This window comes from Clarias gariepinus, chromosome 13 (assembly GCF_024256425.1).
Source record: "Clarias gariepinus isolate MV-2021 ecotype Netherlands chromosome 13, CGAR_prim_01v2, whole genome shotgun sequence".
Taxonomy (NCBI): domain Eukaryota; kingdom Metazoa; phylum Chordata; class Actinopteri; order Siluriformes; family Clariidae; genus Clarias; species Clarias gariepinus.
Window position 1 is genome coordinate 33341665 of NC_071112.1, and position 20836 is coordinate 33362500.

The window sequence follows — 20836 nt, forward strand, 5'->3', positions numbered from 1 at the left end:
TTATGAACCTCGTCAGCTGATGATCTTCTGCTCGTGTCTCGTCTACAATCAACTGATTGACAGCAGGAAGCTTCTACTGTACGTGTAAACTGTTTATTATGTGCAACTTTATAATAGATATAAACTGTAATTATAAACCCAGTTTCTCGTTTATGAACACAGACATTTCTGCTAAATGCAGCTCTGGCCTTAGAACAAAGGCGTCCTGTTCTCTCTCACACACACACACACACACACACACACACACACACACACACACACACACACACACACGATAGGAGAGGTTTGGGGTAAAATTAGTCTTTCCTGTAACAGTGTTAAGCACCTCTGTATATTCAATACTTTATTTATTTTACGCTCGAGCAGCTCTGTGCACATCCTGAAAAGCTCCAAATAAAACTCAACCAAAAGCCACATAAAGTCAAACGCAGCGAGTCCCAGAAGCCTCCGTACGGCGTCGAGATTAAAGTCTTTATGAAGAACTTTAACAAAACAAGACTGGATGGTCCGAGTTGTGTTTAATAAATGAAGTTACAGTTTGATAGATTGCTGATTTCCAAAAGTATGGAGACTTTTAAGACGCACCGTGTACAACATTAAAATCTTTCAAAATAATGAACTAAAATAAAAAAAATAATAATAATAATGTGCAGCTTGTTTCAGGGAAATGTTTTGCAGCACAAGGAGACGAGACGTCCATCCACCGTTAACTTTATGGACGTCTTCAGCTGAGGGGGTGTGGACACTCGGAGAGACATAAATTACAAATAAATACAACTCGCACAAAACCAACAGAGATTAGAGCTTGTCCTTGTCCCACTTCATTTGTACCATTTAAAATAAAAATGTTTAAAGAAAAAAAATCCTCTAAAGTTCTCCATTATTACTTCAGAAAAACCGCATCTGAATATGTGCTTTAATTATTATTATTATTATTATTAATTATTATTATACAGTATTCGGTTACACAGGCTGTTAAGATGTTAGATGTAGTGTTCTTTTCAGAACTGCCAAGTTCACGTGTGAATCCTGACCTACAGAAGTAAATAAAAAAATCCCTCCAATACAGAAAAATAGACAGAATATTTAAGGAAAATAGAAATCCTGAGACATCTCTACATCCAGTGATAAAGAACTGAGGCGAACCCACAGACTGCTGACATTTTCTCCAGTCACACACACAAACACACACACACACACACACGCCTACAAAAAGGCATAAACTTGGCATCATCAAAGTCATTAACACGCGCTCCACAAGGCTTGAAGTCAGACATTCGGGAGCCGAGCTGAAGATGTTTTTTTACGGCGAGGTGTTCATGAGGAAGATCTGGAGAACAAACGGCTCGTAGCCGCGCGGTGTCCGTAACCATAACGACGACGTCCCTGTTATTTCTGTGTTTTGCCATCGAACAGCTGGAAATCGAGACGGACCCAGACCTCTCCTGTAGGCACTTCGTGAAGCAGCAGTCTCTTCGTGGCCGCCCCTTTGTTCTCCAGGTCCTTCTTGATGGTGGCCACGGGGAGTTCGGTCCGTCCCAGGAACTCTGTACAAAAACACAACCGTCAATGTTTATTTTGTCTTTGTTTATCATTTATTTATTCTTATTCTATTCTTATTCTTTAGAATTTATTCTAATCAGCTGACGAGAACCGAACGACCGACCGTCAGGTGCGAACTGTGCGCGCTCGTAGACGGTGATGCAGAGGACGTCCTGGTACAGGTCCCTGATGTTGAACTGACAGTTAAAGTTCCACTTTGGGTTCATGGTGTCGTTCAGGGTTCGGGAGGTGTAGCACTGCGCCCCCATGGTTACTTCACAGTACGGATTGCACTTTCCTGATTCATGACAACACAAGTAGGAAGATTTTAAGATTTTATATTAAATATATATATAAACAGACGAGTAGAGCAGTGTTCTCTTAAAGATGGAAAGGAAGCGCACCGTTTGGTTTAGAGGATTTGAGTTCCGTCGCCTCCTGCACGGTTACGAGCAGACGCCCGATGCCCGAGGCTTTCACTGAGCGACCTTAGGGAAAGAAGAGCAGATTATTTAATCATTACTGACAAATATAATTAAAACTAATTGGAAAATATTGTAAAAAAAATATTAGCATCAGAATAAAACTAATCCTGAGCCTGGGACCGCACCCTGATAGACCTTGTCTCGTTTCGATTTTTCTGTCTCGATGAACTCCTCTGAGGCAGCTTTGAGCTTCTGAACCCATGCAGTCCTACACACACACACACACACACACACACACACACACACACACACACACACATACACTAAATGTAAATATGGCATACGACAGTATGGAGTGTCTACCTCGTGTACACAGTTATTTTCACCTCTCATTAATGTTCTCCGTCCTGAGTGTGTAAACTCGGTCAATGTGAGAGACGTGGAACACGGGCTCGTCACTGGACGGGTCAGGAGGCATCTTCACCACGACCTCGTTCAGGAACAACGGCTGAGAACAAACACATCACAGGACACACACTAATTATTCTCAACCCTGATTAACACACAACTCCTTAAAGAATTTATGGAATAATAATAATAAAAATAAAAGGTCCATAAATGGAGCACTTGTATTTTGTATTATTTGTATTTGTCCTGTAAAGTTTAGAGACTTTAGCTATGGACGTATAATCCTGAAAACATGCTGAAATGGTGCAGACGTACAGATTTGTACATCCTGTACTGTGTGTTAGACTTGGGGCTGAAGAGTCTGTCTGGGCCGGAGGAGGTGAACTGTCTGACAGCCTGGGTCAGGAGCAGAAAGTCGTTAAAGAGGAAAGCGTACAGCTCCTTGTTGCTCTTGGTCTTGAACAGTTTGCCGCTGTGGAGGAGTCTTCTCGGCCCCAGGCAGTTGGTCAGAGAGTTGAAAACCAGATACTGTTCACAGCGAGAAAAAGATTTTTTTAATGCAGGGAATATTTACAAAAAATAGAGAGTAATATTAAAAGCGTTTCATTAAAACATAAGCAAAGTTCTGGCTGAATATTATTATTATTTACAAAAGAAAGGGCTAAGAATGATGGAGACACAAAGTAATTCAAGTTTAATTCAAGTTTAAGTGAAAGTCCTGGATCTTGTTGCTCACCTCTGTGATTCCCTCACACTGGACGTGGTTTTGGATCCATTCCAGACGGTCCGAGTTCTCCTTCTCTCTCACACCCTCGTTGACCTGAGAGCACAACTCCTCGGCCTTCTCCAGAGCCTCTCGCAACTGAGCTTGATCCACATGACCCTCAGGAGTGCTCTCGAGAATCTGGTGACGGACACACAGGATTAGACAGACTCTCGGGGCGCAGTGAGACACACACACACACACACACACACACGCCGGCATCATGGTACCCACGTTTTTGATGTGGAGCGGGTACCGTGTGATTCTCTGCATAGGTTTCAGTAAGAAGCTGGACAGAGGCATTCCCTTACAGCGGTGATCGGTGGCAATTTTCTAAAGAAAAACAACAGAATCAGTTACACACACTGTGGCTTTGATGAAAAAGAATTATCTGTACATCCCTGTATCGTCCGAACAGACCAGAACCACCGAGAGTGAAAGGACATACTGTACTGTACGTATTAACACTTGTAATAATTATTTATTGTGCACGTACACCACATTCTGATAAACAACCCCTCCCTCTCTCAGCTGTGAGACAACGTGAGATATCATGTACATTTAGTGCAGCTGTGGTGAAACACCAACACCATGAAGATGAGCTAACCTTGAGGAACTCCTTAAACTCCGCCTCCTGGTCGGTTTTCTGTTGCAGAAGCGCGGCGGCGTTTAACTGGGAGCTGCAGAAGCGGATGTAGGCCTGCATGTGCGAGAGCTCAGGGGCGAGGACGTCACCGATCATCTGCACTGGTGTCTTCTCTCCTCCCATCTTCTTCCTCGCTCTGAGAGCTCTGAGCCACACAGAAGGAAGTCAAAAACCAACACTACAGAAAACTAGCGATAAAAAAACGCTAATAAAAACACTCAGGGATTCTTTTGCTTTAGTAGACGGAAAAATGGCAGCCAAGAAGATGCTACGTTCAGTATTGAACTTCGGAGGGCAGCACTGAGGCGCTCCAGGCGCTGCACATACTTGAGCAGCTTGGAGTTGGACGTGATGAGCTCCTTCCAGTTAGCGAACAGCAGGTTCATCTCGGATTCTGTTAACCGTCCCGACTCGGACATCGGCTTGTAGAACACCTACGAACGTGATTATAAAACCACAGCTTAATTAAATACATACGCCTTCATGTGTATATGTGAGGGAGAAAATTACATTTAGAGTAGCCTTTATAAATATGCATCTCCTGAAATATTTGGACACTGGCTACCCACAGTATAGTCAAGTCTAACTGAACTAATGAATATAATCAGAAAACACAGACTCTTAGGTTTAAAGTAAAGGGAGATCAAAGATAAAAAATATGATTTGATCAAAAATATGATTTGATAATCTCAAGTGCATTGGTTAGCTCACAGTCTGTTTAAAACAAGATCTGTGTAAAAGTGAGAGCCATCGTACGGTACGTTTGTGTAACGTGAACACACTTCGCCTGGGCATTGATGTGCTGAAATAAAGATCTGTGGAAGGTAGAGAACGGTTCAGTGAGGTACAACACCCAGTTTTTACGGCGTGTTCAGGTCTCACTGCTGATGGAATTAAAACATCAGACTGAATTCTGACGTGTTTAGAGACGTCTGTATAATCTGCTCAGATTTGACCAAACGTTTTAAAATTGACCGACAGCACTGGACTTTACAGAAACCCGAGAACTTTCATTTTAAATGTAAAGTCCTGGAATGTTCTGCACTGATTAATCCAGCTGAGAGTTCATTTCACTTAACACGCCAAGATCAGCAGATCGTGAAGAGAGTCACTTTGGATTACTTTAGGTCCTTTTATTTAAAGCTGAAAATCTGCAATCTAAGACATTTCATACTCATTATTAGTTCACGACTGTTGTAGAAATAAAGGAGCTGATATAGACTAAGCAGTTACCTCCAGAACCAGCTGAAGATCCTCCATGTACCTCTCCTCTGTCTCAATCAGCTCGTGGATGTAACCCTGACGTTTCTTCTCCTGCAGGCTCATGGAGTCCAGACTCGTCAGGTCAGCACACCCTGCAGTGACACACATGCACACACACACACACACACACATATATATATATGATGCCTCAATCACCCTCACATAGGGGGGTAAATATATATGTAGGGCTACCCTACACACACACACACACACACACACACCAGAAACCTTTAGAACCACGCAGGGCGACTAAGTGAGGGCTCCTGTTCCAAACACACTCAAAAGTAAACAGAGCAATCACAAAGAGAATGAAAGAAGGGCACTCCAGAACGCTCACATCAAGCCTTACCTGCTGAGGGCCTGATTGGGGCGGTCCTGAGGCTTTCAGGTGCCTTCATCATCATGACCATCATCATCATGACCATCATCATCATCATCATCATCCACACACCACAGTCTTATTAAGAGCACTTTTTTTTTTTTTTACCAGCAACCCAGTGCTTGACTGGTCCACGGCTAAACCGTTCAAACACACACACACACACACACACCTCTGATATTACAGACAAACTGGTCTTGGCCAAAACAGACAGATTACTGAGGAAAGGCAGGAAAGGCATGCTTTAGAACCTAAACCTAAGTATTAGTACTCAAGGTTGTATTAGTGATATTATTAATAATATTAAAATCGACATGACTAACAATAAACAAACCTAGTCAGTGATCTCTTAATGTTTATTGTATGTTCCACAGCAGAACTACAGTCCACAGAAATGTTAATTAAGGTTTCATTAGAACATTTTAGTGAAGACATTAAAGAAACGCTGAACACATTAAAATGGACGACAAACTGAACAGGTAGATTTTTTTCAAAGGATTTTAATGTCTAGATTTCTTTAATCAAATATATATATATAGGTTACATTTCATTGGTGCAGCATTCCCCACACACACACACACACACACACACACACACACACACACACACACACACACACACACACACGTCCTCCTCACCATAAGGTTTGCAGAGCTTCATTAAATATACTGATAATGATTTAAACAAAAATCATGGCATTAAATGCGATATACTGTATGTGTAACACTTCAGAAGGTACAGTGCTTACCAACAGCAGCAGATTAGTTCTATTCCATTCAAGCAGCTCAAAGCAAATCATATACTTTTATTGTGTTCATTTTAATTTCTTATTAAACATGTAACATTTGTTCTTTACGATACACAAGTAGTACAACCTCAACCCAAAGTGAACACAGTCAGTGTAGTGGAGCTCTGCATGGTGAAGTGATTATATTCCTCCAATACAATGGAGTCCAAGATGAACACACAACGTCAAACGTCTACAAAACAGGCAATAAAACGGTGCAGGAAGAAGAAACGCAGCTGAAAGACCCACCGCCTCAAATCCAGAGCTTAAACTCCTGAACCGCTGATGGTTCTGTGTATCAGTCAGAGCCTTTTGTACATCCTGCATTAATACTTAACTTTAGGTTTAAGGCAATTTAATTCCTTAAAGGATCTCACACTCCTCTCTCTCTCTCTCTCTCTCTCTCTCTCTGAACACTGATGCAGACACACACTCACAAGTTAAACCGAGCACATGAAGGTTAAGGGCCTTGATCAAGACCGCTACTGTGGCGGCTTGGTAATGCTGGGATTTAAACTTCAGAACTTCAGATCCGCACTTCTGATTGACGCCCTAACCACCGAGCAGCCGCTGCTTATACAGATGTTCTTTATGTACAGATGTGTTTGCGTGTGCATTGTGACCTTATAACCACAGCTGTCTGTCTCTCAAACAACAACATACTCTGACTTTACTCCTGTAGGAAGTAACGCATCCTGTATGGAAACACCTCACGGGTGTGTGCGCATGTGTGTGTGTGTGTGTATACACACTGCAAATACTCTACAGTCAGGTCTCACAGTTGAATTTACCTAACTATTAAACCTATCAATTATAAATTTTTTTAAATTCTCCAATTATTCAAATTGTCTAACGATTATTTTTTAACAGATAATTGAGCGACAATTTTTCAGTTGGATGATTAAATCCTTTCTTTAATTTTTACTTGCTAGTAAATAATTTAATTCAAGAATTTTATCTTAAAAGACATTTATTTTACAATTAAAAATTCTCTTATTTAAAAAATAAGTGTCAAGGATATTAAAATCCAGCAGACAAAATTCTTTATCTTAATTCACCAAAAAAAAAGATCTGACAGGCAGTTTAATAATAATAAACTCAGTGAGATTTTAGCGTATTTAATCCTCTGAATAATATCAGCTGCACTCATCTCAGAAGGAGACACACACACACGCATCACTGATTTTATCATGAAATCTCTGCAGTGAGCAGCTGCTTCACACTTTACAACGCAGCACACACACACACACACACACGCAGACACACACGCAGACACACACGCAGACACACACGCAGACACACACGCAGACACACACGCAGACACACACGCAGACACACACGCAGACACACACGCAGACACACACGCAGACACAGACTAAACTCACCCTCATACACACTCAGGCCGCTGTCTAATGGTTTTGAGGTCAGAGAGAAGTCCATGCTGTGTGTGTGTGTGTGTGTGTGTGTGTGTGTGTGTGTATTCCTTTCACTTCAACACAGAGCACCATTTTATTAGGTGTTCCATTAATACTGTACACGTCTGATAACCAGGTCTGCACTTTTGGGGATACGGTCCCACACTCTCCATCACACTCCACCACATCCTGCCACGCCCCGCCAGGCCCTGCCACGCCCCACCACGCCCCGCCACGCCACGCCACGCCCCGCCACAACTGGAAACAAAAGTAAACACTGTGACGTGTCAGCACACTCTATGGAGGTCGATGTATTGACATCGGTGCCTTAAATACAGTGCAGATGAAGCATTAAGGGCGTTTTTACATGAGTCACGGTTTTGGGGGGGACGATCCCTCGGGGACGATCCCGGCTCTAATGTGAAAGCGCCCCAAGTCTCCACTAGGACAGATTGTATTAGGAGGTAAAATTAATCATGTTACTGAGCTTCTTCACACCGCAGCCTCAGGACAAACCAGGTTAGAGGGGGGAGGGTGAGATCTGTGTAGTGGTGAGAGATATTAGTGTTCGTCAGTGGTCATGGCTTATAATTAAAATAAGGTCTTCATCCCCTGTGGGGGGAGACAGTGGGTCTCTCAGAGGGACAGAGGGACAGGTGTTACCTCCCTACAGACAAAAAGGAAAAAAGTCAAAGTAAAAGCAAATCTGAGAAAGCAGAAGGAAGATGAGTATCAGGTGTTTCCCTTCAGTTAAAAAAAAAAAGATGTTTGGAAAAACAATTTTAATTTTACGGCATTTAGAATAAAAGAATCTAATTAGGAATTTTAAAGAAAAGATTTAAAGTGGCATTAACACAACAAAACTGTAATCAGAATCAGAAGTACAGTCTGCATTCTCATGATGATTTTTTTTTGCCACTCGATATCCCTCTTACCACAAACTATGAGAAACTGACTCAAGAATTTAAAGAAGTTCAGCTAATGATTCCTAATCAATTTGTTCATGAAGTCATGTACCAAGTTAAATGGGGGCGATGCCAGCCTGAGGACACAAACAGAAACTGCTCCAACTACTTACACTGCTGGCTAGGGTCAGATTCAGAGCTGGTCATTTTCACATAGTTGGTGGGGATGAGACCAGTGACACCATTGAGTTCTCCTTTCCACCAGTCGGGGTTGCTCTTATCCAGCACGTTGATGATCTGATCCTTGGAGAAGGTGAGCTCGTCCTGGTTCGCCGCCGTGTAGTCGTACAGAGCAATAACCTGAGTGGCTGAGAGCGGACGGAGGGAAAGGGTGTGAGGAGAGTGAGACAGAGAGACAGAGAAGTAATGCCAGGGAAAGTGTTAAAGCCTCATTTACCCGCTACGGTGGCAGGGGTGGATTTGCCACTGTTTGAGCCCAGCTGCTTAACGTGAGAAGCTGGAAACCAGCCCTTCTGTCGCTTTTTACCCCGCGCCTGGAACACGCCCAGCAGGGTGCAATTAAAACAACATTAGCACCGGACAGACAGACAGACAGACAGACAGGAATCAACATGATGATCCTCAACAAGTGTCTTAATAAAAAAATTAAAGGAAACTACATATTTAAAGTAAGAAACATTAATAAAAACACGTTATTTTAATATACGTTAATAATATGGATTTAAAAACATGTGTTGTGCCTCTGCACTCCTCCTGCTCTATTGTACTCTATTGTGTTAGATCAGAGTTTGTGTGAGAGGCAACCACAGCATCAGTCACGCTTAGCATCACAGAGGCTGTAACCTCTCGCAGCCGAAAGTCTAGAGAGAGCTGATTGGCCGAACTCTCTCAGAGGGGCGGGATGAGAGGTACCTAATGCTTTCACATTAATCACGGCTCTAAAGCTAATCAGAGCTCGCGCACGCGGAAGGAGCGGCTAGCGCTGTCCTCCAAGTGTGTTACGCCTCCCCCAACCATGCGTGAGTGAGCAGTTAGAAAAGATGCGGGTGGAGAAATTAAACACGTGATAGTCTTCTGCCCTCTCCACTAAGTGGTAGTAGTAGCCTTAATGTGGAGCCCCCTAGTGACAGGGAGGAAGTGGGGGCATCCCGATGGGGTGGGGTTTAGTAGTAGTCAGTACAGGACTTTACACACAGTGTAGCTTCAGTAGAACTGCTGTTATGTACTCGGTCTTATATTTCCTGTAGGGTGACAGATGTTTAATCTAAAGGTCCATCTGGAAACCAGTCATGAAATCTCCACACATTAAAGAGATCGACATTTTTAACCAAAAAAAAAACAAACACTTTTAATGGTTTTAATGTTATATCTGATGGGTGGGTATCACTCATCACCATGGTAACTGCGAGTGCTCATGTTTTCTAAAAGGTATCCCCTTCAAAGTATACGTTACTTTACTCAGATTTTCATCAATTCCTTTTTAACCCTGCTAACGTCCTGACCTGCAGCTCTCCCAGCCACCAGCCAGACTGGTTTTTACTGAGGATGACGATGAGTTGACCAGGAGACAGGTTCAGCTGTCCCGTTCCTGCGGCCGTGTGCGCGCTGGTCACCTGAACCACCTCTGCAACACAGAGAGACGACGCCGGTCGCCAGATTTCTGTTACGATCTTAAATATGACTTTAAATAATAAAAGCAATATTCATATTTACTGCGTTAATAAACATTAATATTTGCAGTTTTAATAAACTGCTTATTTAGCTGATGTACATAAATGAAATGGACTTTACCAGGCTTTTTCCCAAGTGCACCAGGTTTGAGGAGTGAATTCTACATAAAAAAAAAAAATCTTTGTTAAAACTACAGAAAAAAAAAAACACAAGTTGTAATAAATCTTATAAAATTTTATAGACCACATTACATCAGCTTCTTTGGGTTTAACATAGTTGGAGGGAAAAAGTCCAGAGCGGTCGGCCACGCTGCCCCTCCACCACTCGCCCTCTCTCTGGGACACCAGGATGGTGTCGCCCTCAGTGAAGCACAAATCTCCAGGTTCAGGGCTTTCATAGCTGTAGAGAGCCACAAACTCTAAAAAAAAAAAAAAAAAAAAAATTAAAATGAAGAAAATAGTTGCTTTTAGTGTAAATGACACGATGCTGTGCCACAAAATGCTTCATGTTACACATAATCAATAATGAAGATGGCTGATGATACAGTTTATTTTTTATCAGTTTTAGCCCTATGTTTTATATTTTTATTTTATTGTTATGATGTAACGGTTCTCACCCTCCAGGGACGAGGAATCTGCTGATTCGACTCCCTCAGTGGAGCTGTGTGGAACAGAGAAACAATACGGAATAAATAGAGAAAAACTAATTACATTTCATTTTATTTATGTATTTCTAAAACACACTCTCTGGAATTATAAAAAAAGAAATTGTGAAAAAGAACTGCGTTTTCATTAGCATACTCTGCAGACGCGTCGCTGCTGTTTAGGACGGTGACGTATGTTTTAGGGAACCAGCCCTGCACCCCGTTCAGTTCCCCGAGCCACCAGCTCTCATGCTGCTCCAGAACGTTGATCATGTCGTCCTTGGAGAAATTCAGATGGTTGTCTGTTTTAGCCGTCCAAGAACACAGCGCTTTCACCTGCAGCTTCCCCGCAACCTGAAATATAAAATAAAATCACAGCAAAAGATATATTTGAGCCCCCACCCTTCTGATCAGTAACTCTGAGTCTGAACTGTTGCCCTATTCAGTGTGTTTAAAATTAAACGAACCTGGTGCTGTTCGGTGGACGCGCTGCCCGTGGAGTGAGTCCGAGTGAAGGCAGAGTTCTGACCCGGTCCACTGTGAACAGAAGCAGCTTCTGTAACATTACTGTAAATAAAAAAAAAATCAAATGAAAACAAACTCATTACTAAAACTATAAAGTTCATTTCTTGTCCTTTACTGAGACCTCAGTTAGATTAATACAAGACAATGTGAACACACACAGACCTGCTGATGTAATATGACTTTTAGGAGAGTCTGTGTCTCTGTGCCTGCGCGTGTCTGTGCCTCTGTGCCTGCGCGTGTCTGTGCCTCTGTGCCTGCGCGTGTCTGTGCCTCTGTGCCTGCGCGTGTCTGTGCCTCTGTGTGCGCGTGCCTGTGCCTCTGTGTGCGCGTGCCTGTGCCTCTGTGTGCGCGTGCCTGTGCCTCTGTGTGCGCGTGCCTGTGCCTCTGTGTGCGCGTGCCTGTGCCTCTGTGTGCGCGTGCCTGTGCCTCTGTGTGCGCGTGCCTGTGCCTCTGTGTGCGCGTGTGCGTGTGTATGCAATATTCTGCGCTGTACCGTGAGCTTGACAGCAGGGCCGGTGGTTTAACCGCGGCTTTAGAACTCGGCGCCTCCTGCTTGTGCTGCTTCTCCACGTAGCTCTCTGGGATCCAGCCCATCTTCCCCTGGAAGCTGCCGTACAGCCAGCCCTCCTCTCTCTCCACCGTCTCGTCCACCTGGAACAACACAACACGAGTGTGTGTGAGAGAGAGCGTGTGTGTGTGTGTGAGAGAGAGAGAGAGAGAGAGAGAGAGAGAGATTGTGTGTGTGTGAGTGTGTGTGTGTGAGAGTGTGTGTGTGAAAGTGTGTGTGTGAGTGTGAGAGAGAGTGTGTGTGAAAGTGTGTGTGTGAGAGTGAGAGAGAGTGTGTGTGTGTGTGTGTGTGTGTGAGAGAGATACCTCTATCATATCGTCCGTCTCGAATGAGAGCTCCTCCTTATTACGGGCTGAGAACGGGTAAAGGGCCTTAAACCTGGTCAGAGCTGCTGACTTCTTGTGGGTCGACCCCAGGGGCTGTTTACTGCCTGGACACAAGAGGAGGAGAAGTAGATTCCCTTTAGAATATCGCTCGCACACACACGCTCGCACACACACGCTCGCACACACACGCTCGCACACACTCAGTGGTGTTTCTCTACCTTTTCTCTCCTCCAGTCCACGGAGAAGAGCAGCGACGATGTCGGCTTTTGAATTATTTTGCTTTTCGTCTTTCAGTCTCGCAGCAGAAGCCGTTTTCTCTTCCTGTTGTTGTTGTTGTTGTTGTTGTTTTCTTCTGCGCTCCTCATCCTGTTTCTTTCTGTCGTCGTCTCGTCTCCTCCGTTCTTCCTCCTCCTTCCTCTTCCTCTCCTCCGCGTCCCTGATGGCCGCCTCCTGCGCTCGTTGTCTCCTCCTCTCCTCTTCCTCTCGTTCCTTCCTCTTCTCCTCCTCCGCCCTCCTGCGCTCCTCACGCTTCCTGTCTTCTTCCCGCCTTTTCTCCTCTTCCCGCCTCTCCTCCTCCTGTCTCCGCCTCTCCTCCTCCAGTTTCCTCCTTTCCTCCTCTAGTTTTCTCCGCTCTTCCTCTAGTTTCTTCCTCTCCGCTTCCCTCCGCTTGTGATCCTCTTCATCACGTCTCCTCCTCTCCTGTTCTCTCCTCTCGTCCTCCTCTCTCCTTTTCCTCTCCTCCTCTTCTCTCCGTCTCCTCTCCTGTTCTCTCCTCTCATCTTCCTCCCTTCTTTTTCTCTCTTCCTCTTCCCTCCTCCTCCTCTCCTGTTCTCTTTTCTCCTCCTCCTCCCTCCTCTTCCTCTCCTCCTCCTCCTCCTTTGCTCTGCGCTCTCGCTCTGCTTGTTCTTTGGCGGCCTGCAGACGAGCCCGTCTCTCCCTCTCCTCCTCCTCTCTGAGTTTGGCGTCTCTCTCCTCTTGCAGTTTCCTCTGTCTCTCTTCCTCGTCACGCTGCAGTTTCTCCTGCCACTGTCGCTCCTTCTCCTGTTTGATGCGCCTGGAAAAAAATTAATAAATAAAAATGTTTTTAATAACATTATCCCAGTGGCACTTAAACCTTCTGCCTGAGCGCTACACAAGTGCGCTCGTCACTAACCGCTGCTCCTCCTCCTCCTTTCTCCTCTTCTCCAGCGCGTCCTCTTTGTGTCTTCTGAGCTCTCGGAGTTTGTCTTCTCTGAGACTGCGTAACCTGTCGAGTGCAGACTGCTGATCTCTCTGGCTCTCTCTGAGCTCCTGAAACACAACACTGAGATTAAACACTGACCAAACACTCGCTGTCTCTGTACACTCCAATACACACTCGCACACACACACACACACAGCTGAACAATACACACCATAATAACATTAAATACACGGCTAATAAAATCAGTTTGTTAATTTTGATCTCGGATATATATATATATATATATATATATATATAAATAATTTAACTAAAATAGGATAATCTAACATTTAATTAGGAAATTATTAACATCATAATTAATAAAACATATAGTTTTGCTCTTTATTAAAATTTATTTAAGCTGTTTAAAAAAATCCAAAAATCTTTTTACTTTTTCAACAGCAAAACATTTCCATATTTAAACTTGCTTACAAATACAGACCCATTTAATGATAAAAATAATAATAATAATAATAGTAATAAAAATAATAATTCTGAAAAACACTTTTCTCCATTTTAAGTGTTAAAAGCGTCCCATCACTATTCACTAAATTAAGAACTCTTTAGATCCCTGTATTAACGAAAGGCAGAAATCCAGTAGTGAACTGAAAGTGAGAGATGGAGGAGTGAGACACTGAAACAGAGAGAGACGGAAAGAGAAAGAGAGATGGACAACCTTGAGGAGGAAGAAGAGCTTATGAAGACAGCTCAGTAAAGAGAACAGGCCCTTAAGCATACAGTCATCCATTTCTTCAAACTGCAGCAAAAGCCAAGTAGAGACAGACAGGAAGGCAGACAGACAGACAGACAGACAGACAAGCTCTACATCTAGTTAGACACGGGGACAAAAGCAAAGCAGGTTATCAGCATTAGTGACTTTACTTCCAAAAATGTGAATGTTAATTTCATTTAAAGACTCCTGACAGGAGCGTGAGCTTCCGTACAGAATTTAATAAACTCATGAAACATCTTTACTGCTCGTCTGTGTAAACACGGCTGTATTTGAGGCTTCAAGCATTCACCTGTATGTCGCTTTTATACCGATCCATGTCACCGAGCTTCGCGGCCGTCTCTTTCTCTAAAGCATCGAGCTGCTCTTTCATCTTCCTGCAGCTGAGGTCTTTATCTGTAATGTTCTTCTGTAAAGTGTTTACTGATGAAACTACAGAGGAAAAACAAAACAAAAACACAGTCATTTCATTAAAATGTTAAATATATGTTTATACAGAATTATGACTATTTATCAGAGTAAAGCCTAATAATATGTCTAATGATTTAACTTATAAATATATGAACTATAGTTAGTTAATTCAGCATTTCTTACCCGTCATGTTGTTCGTATTCATATTTCGGAGCATTTCATTCAGCTTCTGCTGCTCTGGTGCCAGCTGTGCCAGCTTCCTCTGCAGCTCCTAAACACACACACACACACACACACACACACGTCTGATCAGTTGGTGCTCACTGATTATGTTTTTCTGTCTCATAAGAAACAACATGATAAATTAATTTCTAATAAACATTCCCAGGACGGTCCACAGAGGTTAAAGGTCACAAGTCTCATTATGTCAACAATTATGTAATGAGACGGTGGGGGAGAGGGAGAGGGAGACGGTCCCAAACAGGTAAGTACACGTGTCAGGAGGTCGAACCTCAAACTGCTGCTGCAGCGAGCTGATCTCCATGATTTGTTCGTCTCTCCTCTGGTTGATTTGATCCAACTCGATTTTCTGGACCTTCTTCTTGGCCTGAGCCTCTCTCAGTTTTTCAGAGATCTCTTTATGTCTGCTGCCCTGAATAACGAAATAACAGAAAATTACAGGAAGGTGAGGACAGACGAGTCATGGAACGATGAGGTTCATGCAGTATTTCACAGCTTTGTACACTGAGGATGAAGAAGGTTTGGTCCTCACCACAGCTTCCAGCTCCAGCTCCAGGCTCCTCTTCTTAGACTTTAGGTGAACGATGGCCTCCTGCTCGTGATTCTTTTGGTTCAGCAGGTCCTGTTTTTTCTTCTTCTCCAACTCCAACTGCCGCTGCCGCTCGAGCTCCTTCTTTGCCGCCTGAGTGTATGATATATATACCACATTAGAATATTAATAAAGGTGATGTGAAGATCACTGACGACGTCACACGGTTGTCTGATCCAGCCCGTGACACTTGCCTCTTTCCTCTCCAGCTCCTTCAGCCTCTCCTCCTCCCTCTGCCGTTCCAGCTCCCTCTGTCGCTCAAGTCTCTGCTCCTCCTCCCTCTTCCTCCTCAGCTCCAGCTCGCGCGCCTCCCTCTCTTTCCTCTCCTGCTCCTCGCGAGCCTTCTGTGCTCGCTTCTCCTCCTCACGTCGCTGCTGCTCCAGCAAAGCCAGGCGCCGTTTCTCCAGCTCTGCGTTTCCGCGCTCCATGTTTAGCTTGAACTTGTCCTCAAAGGTCACTGTACAAACGCACAAAGATTATTCTCATGAGAACATTAACATTATTAATGCAGCTTATTAATGCCAGACTCGCACCTCCTCATCTCCTCAAACGTTCCATTAATCACACCATCAGCTAAATAATTAAATACACTTACATGAACGAGAATTGTTTAGTTGGATTAAAAGTTTAGATTAGAGATACTGACTGTGCCTGTAAACACACATCACATTTCAAAGTGTTTAGTAAGAATATTAGTTTTTGGACCTGGTCAAAGAGGTTCTGCTCTCCGGCTATATAACAGAAGATAAAGAAGTATTAAATTCCTCCAACTTTAGATTAGTCAGACTTCATCTTTTCCTATAAATATCACTGTTAAGTTTAAAATAAATCAAAGGAAGGAGAATTATTATTATTATGTTAGGTGTACCCCATGCCTCGACTGAATGACTGAGTTTTTATACGTATAAATACATCTGGCCCGACGTGACCTTACACGCAAGCGCAGTCTGTAAATTATCATTAATAGGTTACAATAATTCAGCGTTATTATAATCCCCTGTGATTGGTCAGACACTTTACTGCGAGTGAAACACGAGCCAATCAGCGCTCCTTCTTTAGTCAGACAACTGGGGCATGATGTGTGTGAGAGAGTGAGAGTGAGGGTGAGGGAGTGTGTGGACGTGAGAGTGAGTGTGAGGGTGAGAGTGTTTAGGGAGAGTGTGTGAGCAAGAGTGTAAGAGCGAGTGTGAGAGTGAAAAGTGTTCACTCTAACTCAGGAGTTTTAATCATCAGGAACAGAAGAAAAGAAACTCTTCCTTGAAACGTCACCTTTTGTTACCCCACATGGGGCAAACATCAGGGGCAGAAAGAATCTATTTATTCTGACAAGAAAGGAACGATCAGATCAATTGTCTACACGGCTAATATTTACTCACTGAATGAATTATCAAATGTTTACACCCCCCAACGCTATTATGAATAAAAACTGGACAAACTGCTCCTGCTGAGTTACATTTACATAAAGCAGTTTTAGTTCATTATTTTATTTCTAAAACCTACACTCCTATTGTCTGTAGAATGCTCCAGTTGTGAGCAATTATACTGAATGCTAAAGCAGCGGTACCGGGCGACCCGAACACAAACCGCGGTATGACGCAGTGCCTACATACGGACTTTACCACGTCATCTACTGTGTTAAATAAACAAAGTCAGAAACAGCCTGAGCAGAAGGTGAAACCAATTTATTATCAATTACTTTATAAAGCATGCTGCACTCCTGGGGTTTAGTGTTTCAATAGCTATAAAGTTATTATAATTAGGAAAATATAATATAACATATATCTAATAGTTATATTAAAACTATTAGTTAAGTTTAGGGTCAGTGGTGGCTCAGTGTGTTAAGGCTCCGAGTTACAGATCAGAAGATCAGCGGTTCGAGTCTCAGCTCCGCCATGTTGCCGGTGTTGGGCCCTTGAGTGAGGCCCTTGACCCTGTGTGCTCCAGGGGCGCCGTGAAATGTCTCACCCTGCGCTCTAACCCCTGCCTACTAACAGAAAGCTGGAATATGCAAGAATAAAGAGTTTCACTGCATATCGTACTGTGTATGACGGTGTATGTGACAAATAAAATTTGAATTAATAATTGCGCCGTTACATCACCGTGCACTCTTTAGATGATACACACACACACTACAGATGACAAAGAGAAGAGTGTGCAGTAGTTTGTGTATTACTATTATTTATAAGTGTATTATTTTAGAGTTAGAGTTAGAGTTCTGAGTTAATAAAAAGGAGTGAAAGAATAAATGAGTCAAAAAAAGTTTAAGATCATCTGTTAAATTCTCTTCTTGTGAACATTAACTACCCCTGACTGCCCCGAGATACACCCCTCACTGTGTAACACACTTTACCTGTTAAACTCTATCACAACTGTGAGTGTTATGTAAGTGTTATATAAATGTGTGTGTGTGTGCGTGTGTGTGTGTGAACTGTGAGATGTGTAAGACTGAGTCAGAGAGGTGTTGGTGCGGAGCAGGTGCAGGGCGTGGTCAGGAGCCTCACAGTTGTTCTTGGCTTTCTGCGGCGGATCAGCGTGGGTGAAGTCCTCGGCCAGGGACGCGTAGACGGACGCACTGCTGGATCCGTTCCCCGAATCACCGACGTTCCCCCTAACGTTCATAAACAAATAACTCATTTTAATTGAACTCTTACAGACAAAACTCTGGACTCAGCAGACTGAAGCTTATCTGTTGCCATCAGCTGAATTCCTGAGATACCTGAGTGATGGGGGGACGAGGTCGACCGGCAGAGCCGGAGGCAGGGCCTGTCCCTCCCGCGCCATGTCCACCAGGTGCATGGCCAGAATAAACTCGTCCGCCTTTAGTTTACCGTCCTTATCAACATCCGCCAGGTTCCTGTGAACCCCAGAAACAAAACACACACACACACACATACATATATATATATATATAACTATATAACAAATCCACTCTTGTGATGGAAAAACACAGAATGTTTAATACAAACATGAACTGAAGCGTTACAAACCAAATAGTCGCCAGCTGGCCTTGACTTAATGACGTCGACGCCATCGCGCTCCTCACCTGAGGGCCTAGAAAGTCAAAATCACCAGGAATTAAAACTACAGGACTTTATCAGGATAATGTTTAAACTTCACCTAAAACTTTAAACTTTTAAAGTTTTGCATCAACATAATCTAGTGGGACTGAAACCGAGCCTCACTCCTCGTGTCAGGAGCAATTCAGTTCTTCTCTTCTTTACAGAAACATTTAACTGACTATAAGGACTTACACAGAAAAAAAAAAAATAAATAAATTATAAATATAAAAAAATTATAGATTTGCAATGTTAATTCCTAAACTCTGTTGTTGTTGTTGTTTGGAGTTTGAAACAGTTTTCCAATTTGCTAATATTTGTGTTCAGGAAGGCCAAGCACTTCAAATAATACACATTTTTTTTTTTTTTGTTTAGAAATAGAGTCATTCATGACAATTTATTCATTATAAATGCTTAAGATAAACGTTTAAAATGAAAAACAAATAAAAATAATGCACACATTTATCTGTACACGCAGGTGTTGAGGTTCTTTATGCTAACGATCGGTGATGATTAAATAAAAGTAAACTAATCACAGACTGTGTTCCTCTGCAAGACTGACATTCTGTAACTCTGTATATTTTTTTCTTTTTTCACATTTATGATAATGTGGTAAAAATATGGATGAATTTTTACAGTTTTCTCCCCAGCGGCTCCACCTGTCTGGACAGAACCAGCAGCGTTTCACTTCGTTTTAAATAAATGTTCTAATCTTACTTTTATTTGACTAGAAATTAACAGAAGGTTTATGAGACCTGCAGTGTGACACACACAGAAACCTCCGCGTTACATAATTTTATTCTTATACCTGACAGATAGCCGCTCATATGCCGATCCAGACTGTTGAACTGCTGTCTGTATTTCAGCCGGGACGCCTGCGGCACCGCCCAGTCCGAGGGGCCGCCCTGAGGAGAGCTAACGGCTAACGACGCTGTGGAAGAAGAGCTGGAGCTGGGAGAGAGCACAGTGTTTGTGTGTGTGAGTTAAAGAAAGCAGTATAAAGTCCATTACAGGGCACTGTGTGTGTGTGTGTGTGTGTATAAACATACACTGTTAATCTCACCTGCTTGACCCGAGGTCCAGGAGAGCTGAAGTGTTGGGAGCAGAAGAAAATCCCAGCGGAGAGGAAGTGAAGTAACTGTTCAGTGGAAGAGCTAAAAGACACGCAGGTTTTCAGTTTAACGTTAATTTAATTATCTATAACGCTTTAACGAGCAGACGGGAGTGACGAGCCGCGCTGTGGCGGTACAGACTGTGACCTACCGTTACTCAGGGGGACAGGAGGGCGGGGCACCATGCCCACAGGTCCGTTGGCCAAAGCAGGGGCACTAATGGTGGGCATTATTGGCATGGTCAGTGCAGTGGGCATCATGGGAGTCATGCCCGGCATAGGCATGGGGGTGAGAACAGGCATAGCGGGCACCATGGGTATGTTCTGCATGGTTCCCATCCCTTATAAAAACATTCCATTAAAAAAATATATTAATTACATTTCAACACTCAATATAAAAACAACAACATGAGAATAAACATTGTGTGAATTAATACAGACTTTTTAACAGATCTTCAAAAAAAATAAATGTAAATAATGAAATAAATAAGATAACACGTTTAGGTTTCTAGATGTCGGTTTTGATTTGTTTTTGATTAACTGCCCCGCCCTGCTCCTGGATTCACACTCCAGAACCAGAAAGAGAAACTTAAACGTAAAGGCTGAGACACAAACACACATCGGTCGAACCTTTAATGCAGCGTTAATTAAAGTTTTCCACAGCTGTAATATTTAACTGCATATAAAATCTCAAATTAATCTTATTTTCAAGTTAAAACCCATTTTGTACACACTATGTTTATGGTGTGGCGTCTTACCCAGTGGTGTTAGTGGCATGGCGGGGGCGGGCACTGGGGGCTGTTTCATGATGATGGGCAGCGCTGAGGGGAGACTCTGACCCTGCAGCTTCATCTTAATCAGCTTCATGGCGATGGAGAACTCCAGGCGGTCCATTCTCCCGTCCTTGTTCATGTCAGCCAGAGACCTGCAGGAGACGCAGACCCGAGACGTTATCGTCTCTTTATAAACAACAGTAAAGTCCTATTTCTCTGTGACGGTTTAAAATAATTCTCTGATTCATATTTACAACAAATAATTACTAAACCTCCAAAACTAATAAAATGTAACACTTGTAAAGGAAACTGGCTGTGCAGGTGAGTGCAGTAAATAATTTATCTAAACACACACACATACACACACTCACCAGATCTCAGCCAGAACAGAGGAGGGAAGTCCTGACTGCAGGAAGA

General features: G+C 43.0%; 1 protein-coding gene across 3 annotated transcripts in view; it reads right to left on the bottom strand.

The window, feature by feature from the left end:
* Window positions 1-501: 501 nt before the first annotated feature.
* The window catches only part of itsn2b (intersectin 2b), a 28680-nt gene continuing 8345 nt past the window's right edge, over window positions 502-20836 (bottom strand). The window contains exons 4-39 of one of the 3 annotated variants that reach the window (XM_053509456.1): window positions 20791-20836; window positions 20405-20571; window positions 19799-19987; window positions 19599-19689; window positions 19344-19486; window positions 18467-18530; window positions 18196-18333; window positions 17981-18087; window positions 15674-15936; window positions 15423-15572; window positions 15162-15302; window positions 14834-14921; window positions 14532-14662; window positions 13441-13577; window positions 12506-13341; window positions 12267-12391; window positions 11887-12044; window positions 11336-11435; window positions 11026-11222; window positions 10842-10885; window positions 10477-10643; window positions 10346-10385; window positions 10057-10178; window positions 8991-9087; window positions 8707-8901; window positions 5018-5139; window positions 4112-4218; window positions 3746-3929; window positions 3373-3471; window positions 3112-3279; window positions 2691-2903; window positions 2354-2475; window positions 2153-2235; window positions 1947-2030; window positions 1667-1840; window positions 502-1547 (exon numbers count right to left, since the gene is read on the bottom strand). The exon at window positions 20791-20836 is cut by the window's right edge and continues 18 nt beyond it. In XM_053509456.1, coding sequence (XP_053365431.1) covers window positions 1390-1547; window positions 1667-1840; window positions 1947-2030; window positions 2153-2235; window positions 2354-2475; window positions 2691-2903; window positions 3112-3279; window positions 3373-3471; window positions 3746-3929; window positions 4112-4218; window positions 5018-5139; window positions 8707-8901; window positions 8991-9087; window positions 10057-10178; window positions 10346-10385; window positions 10477-10643; window positions 10842-10885; window positions 11026-11222; window positions 11336-11435; window positions 11887-12044; window positions 12267-12391; window positions 12506-13341; window positions 13441-13577; window positions 14532-14662; window positions 14834-14921; window positions 15162-15302; window positions 15423-15572; window positions 15674-15936; window positions 17981-18087; window positions 18196-18333; window positions 18467-18530; window positions 19344-19486; window positions 19599-19689; window positions 19799-19987; window positions 20405-20571; window positions 20791-20836 — 5450 coding nt within the window. In that variant the 3' untranslated portion in view covers window positions 502-1389. Of the gene's footprint in view, window positions 1548-1666; window positions 1841-1946; window positions 2031-2152; window positions 2236-2353; window positions 2476-2690; window positions 2904-3111; window positions 3280-3372; window positions 3472-3745; window positions 3930-4111; window positions 4219-5017; window positions 5140-8706; window positions 8902-8990; window positions 9088-10056; window positions 10179-10345; window positions 10386-10476; window positions 10644-10841; window positions 10886-11025; window positions 11223-11335; window positions 11436-11886; window positions 12045-12266; window positions 12392-12505; window positions 13342-13440; window positions 13578-14531; window positions 14672-14833; window positions 14922-15161; window positions 15303-15422; window positions 15573-15673; window positions 15937-17980; window positions 18088-18195; window positions 18334-18466; window positions 18531-19343; window positions 19487-19598; window positions 19690-19798; window positions 19988-20404; window positions 20572-20790 lie in introns of all 3 variants that reach the window. The other 2 variants (XM_053509457.1, XM_053509455.1) reach the window with 2 other exon arrangements.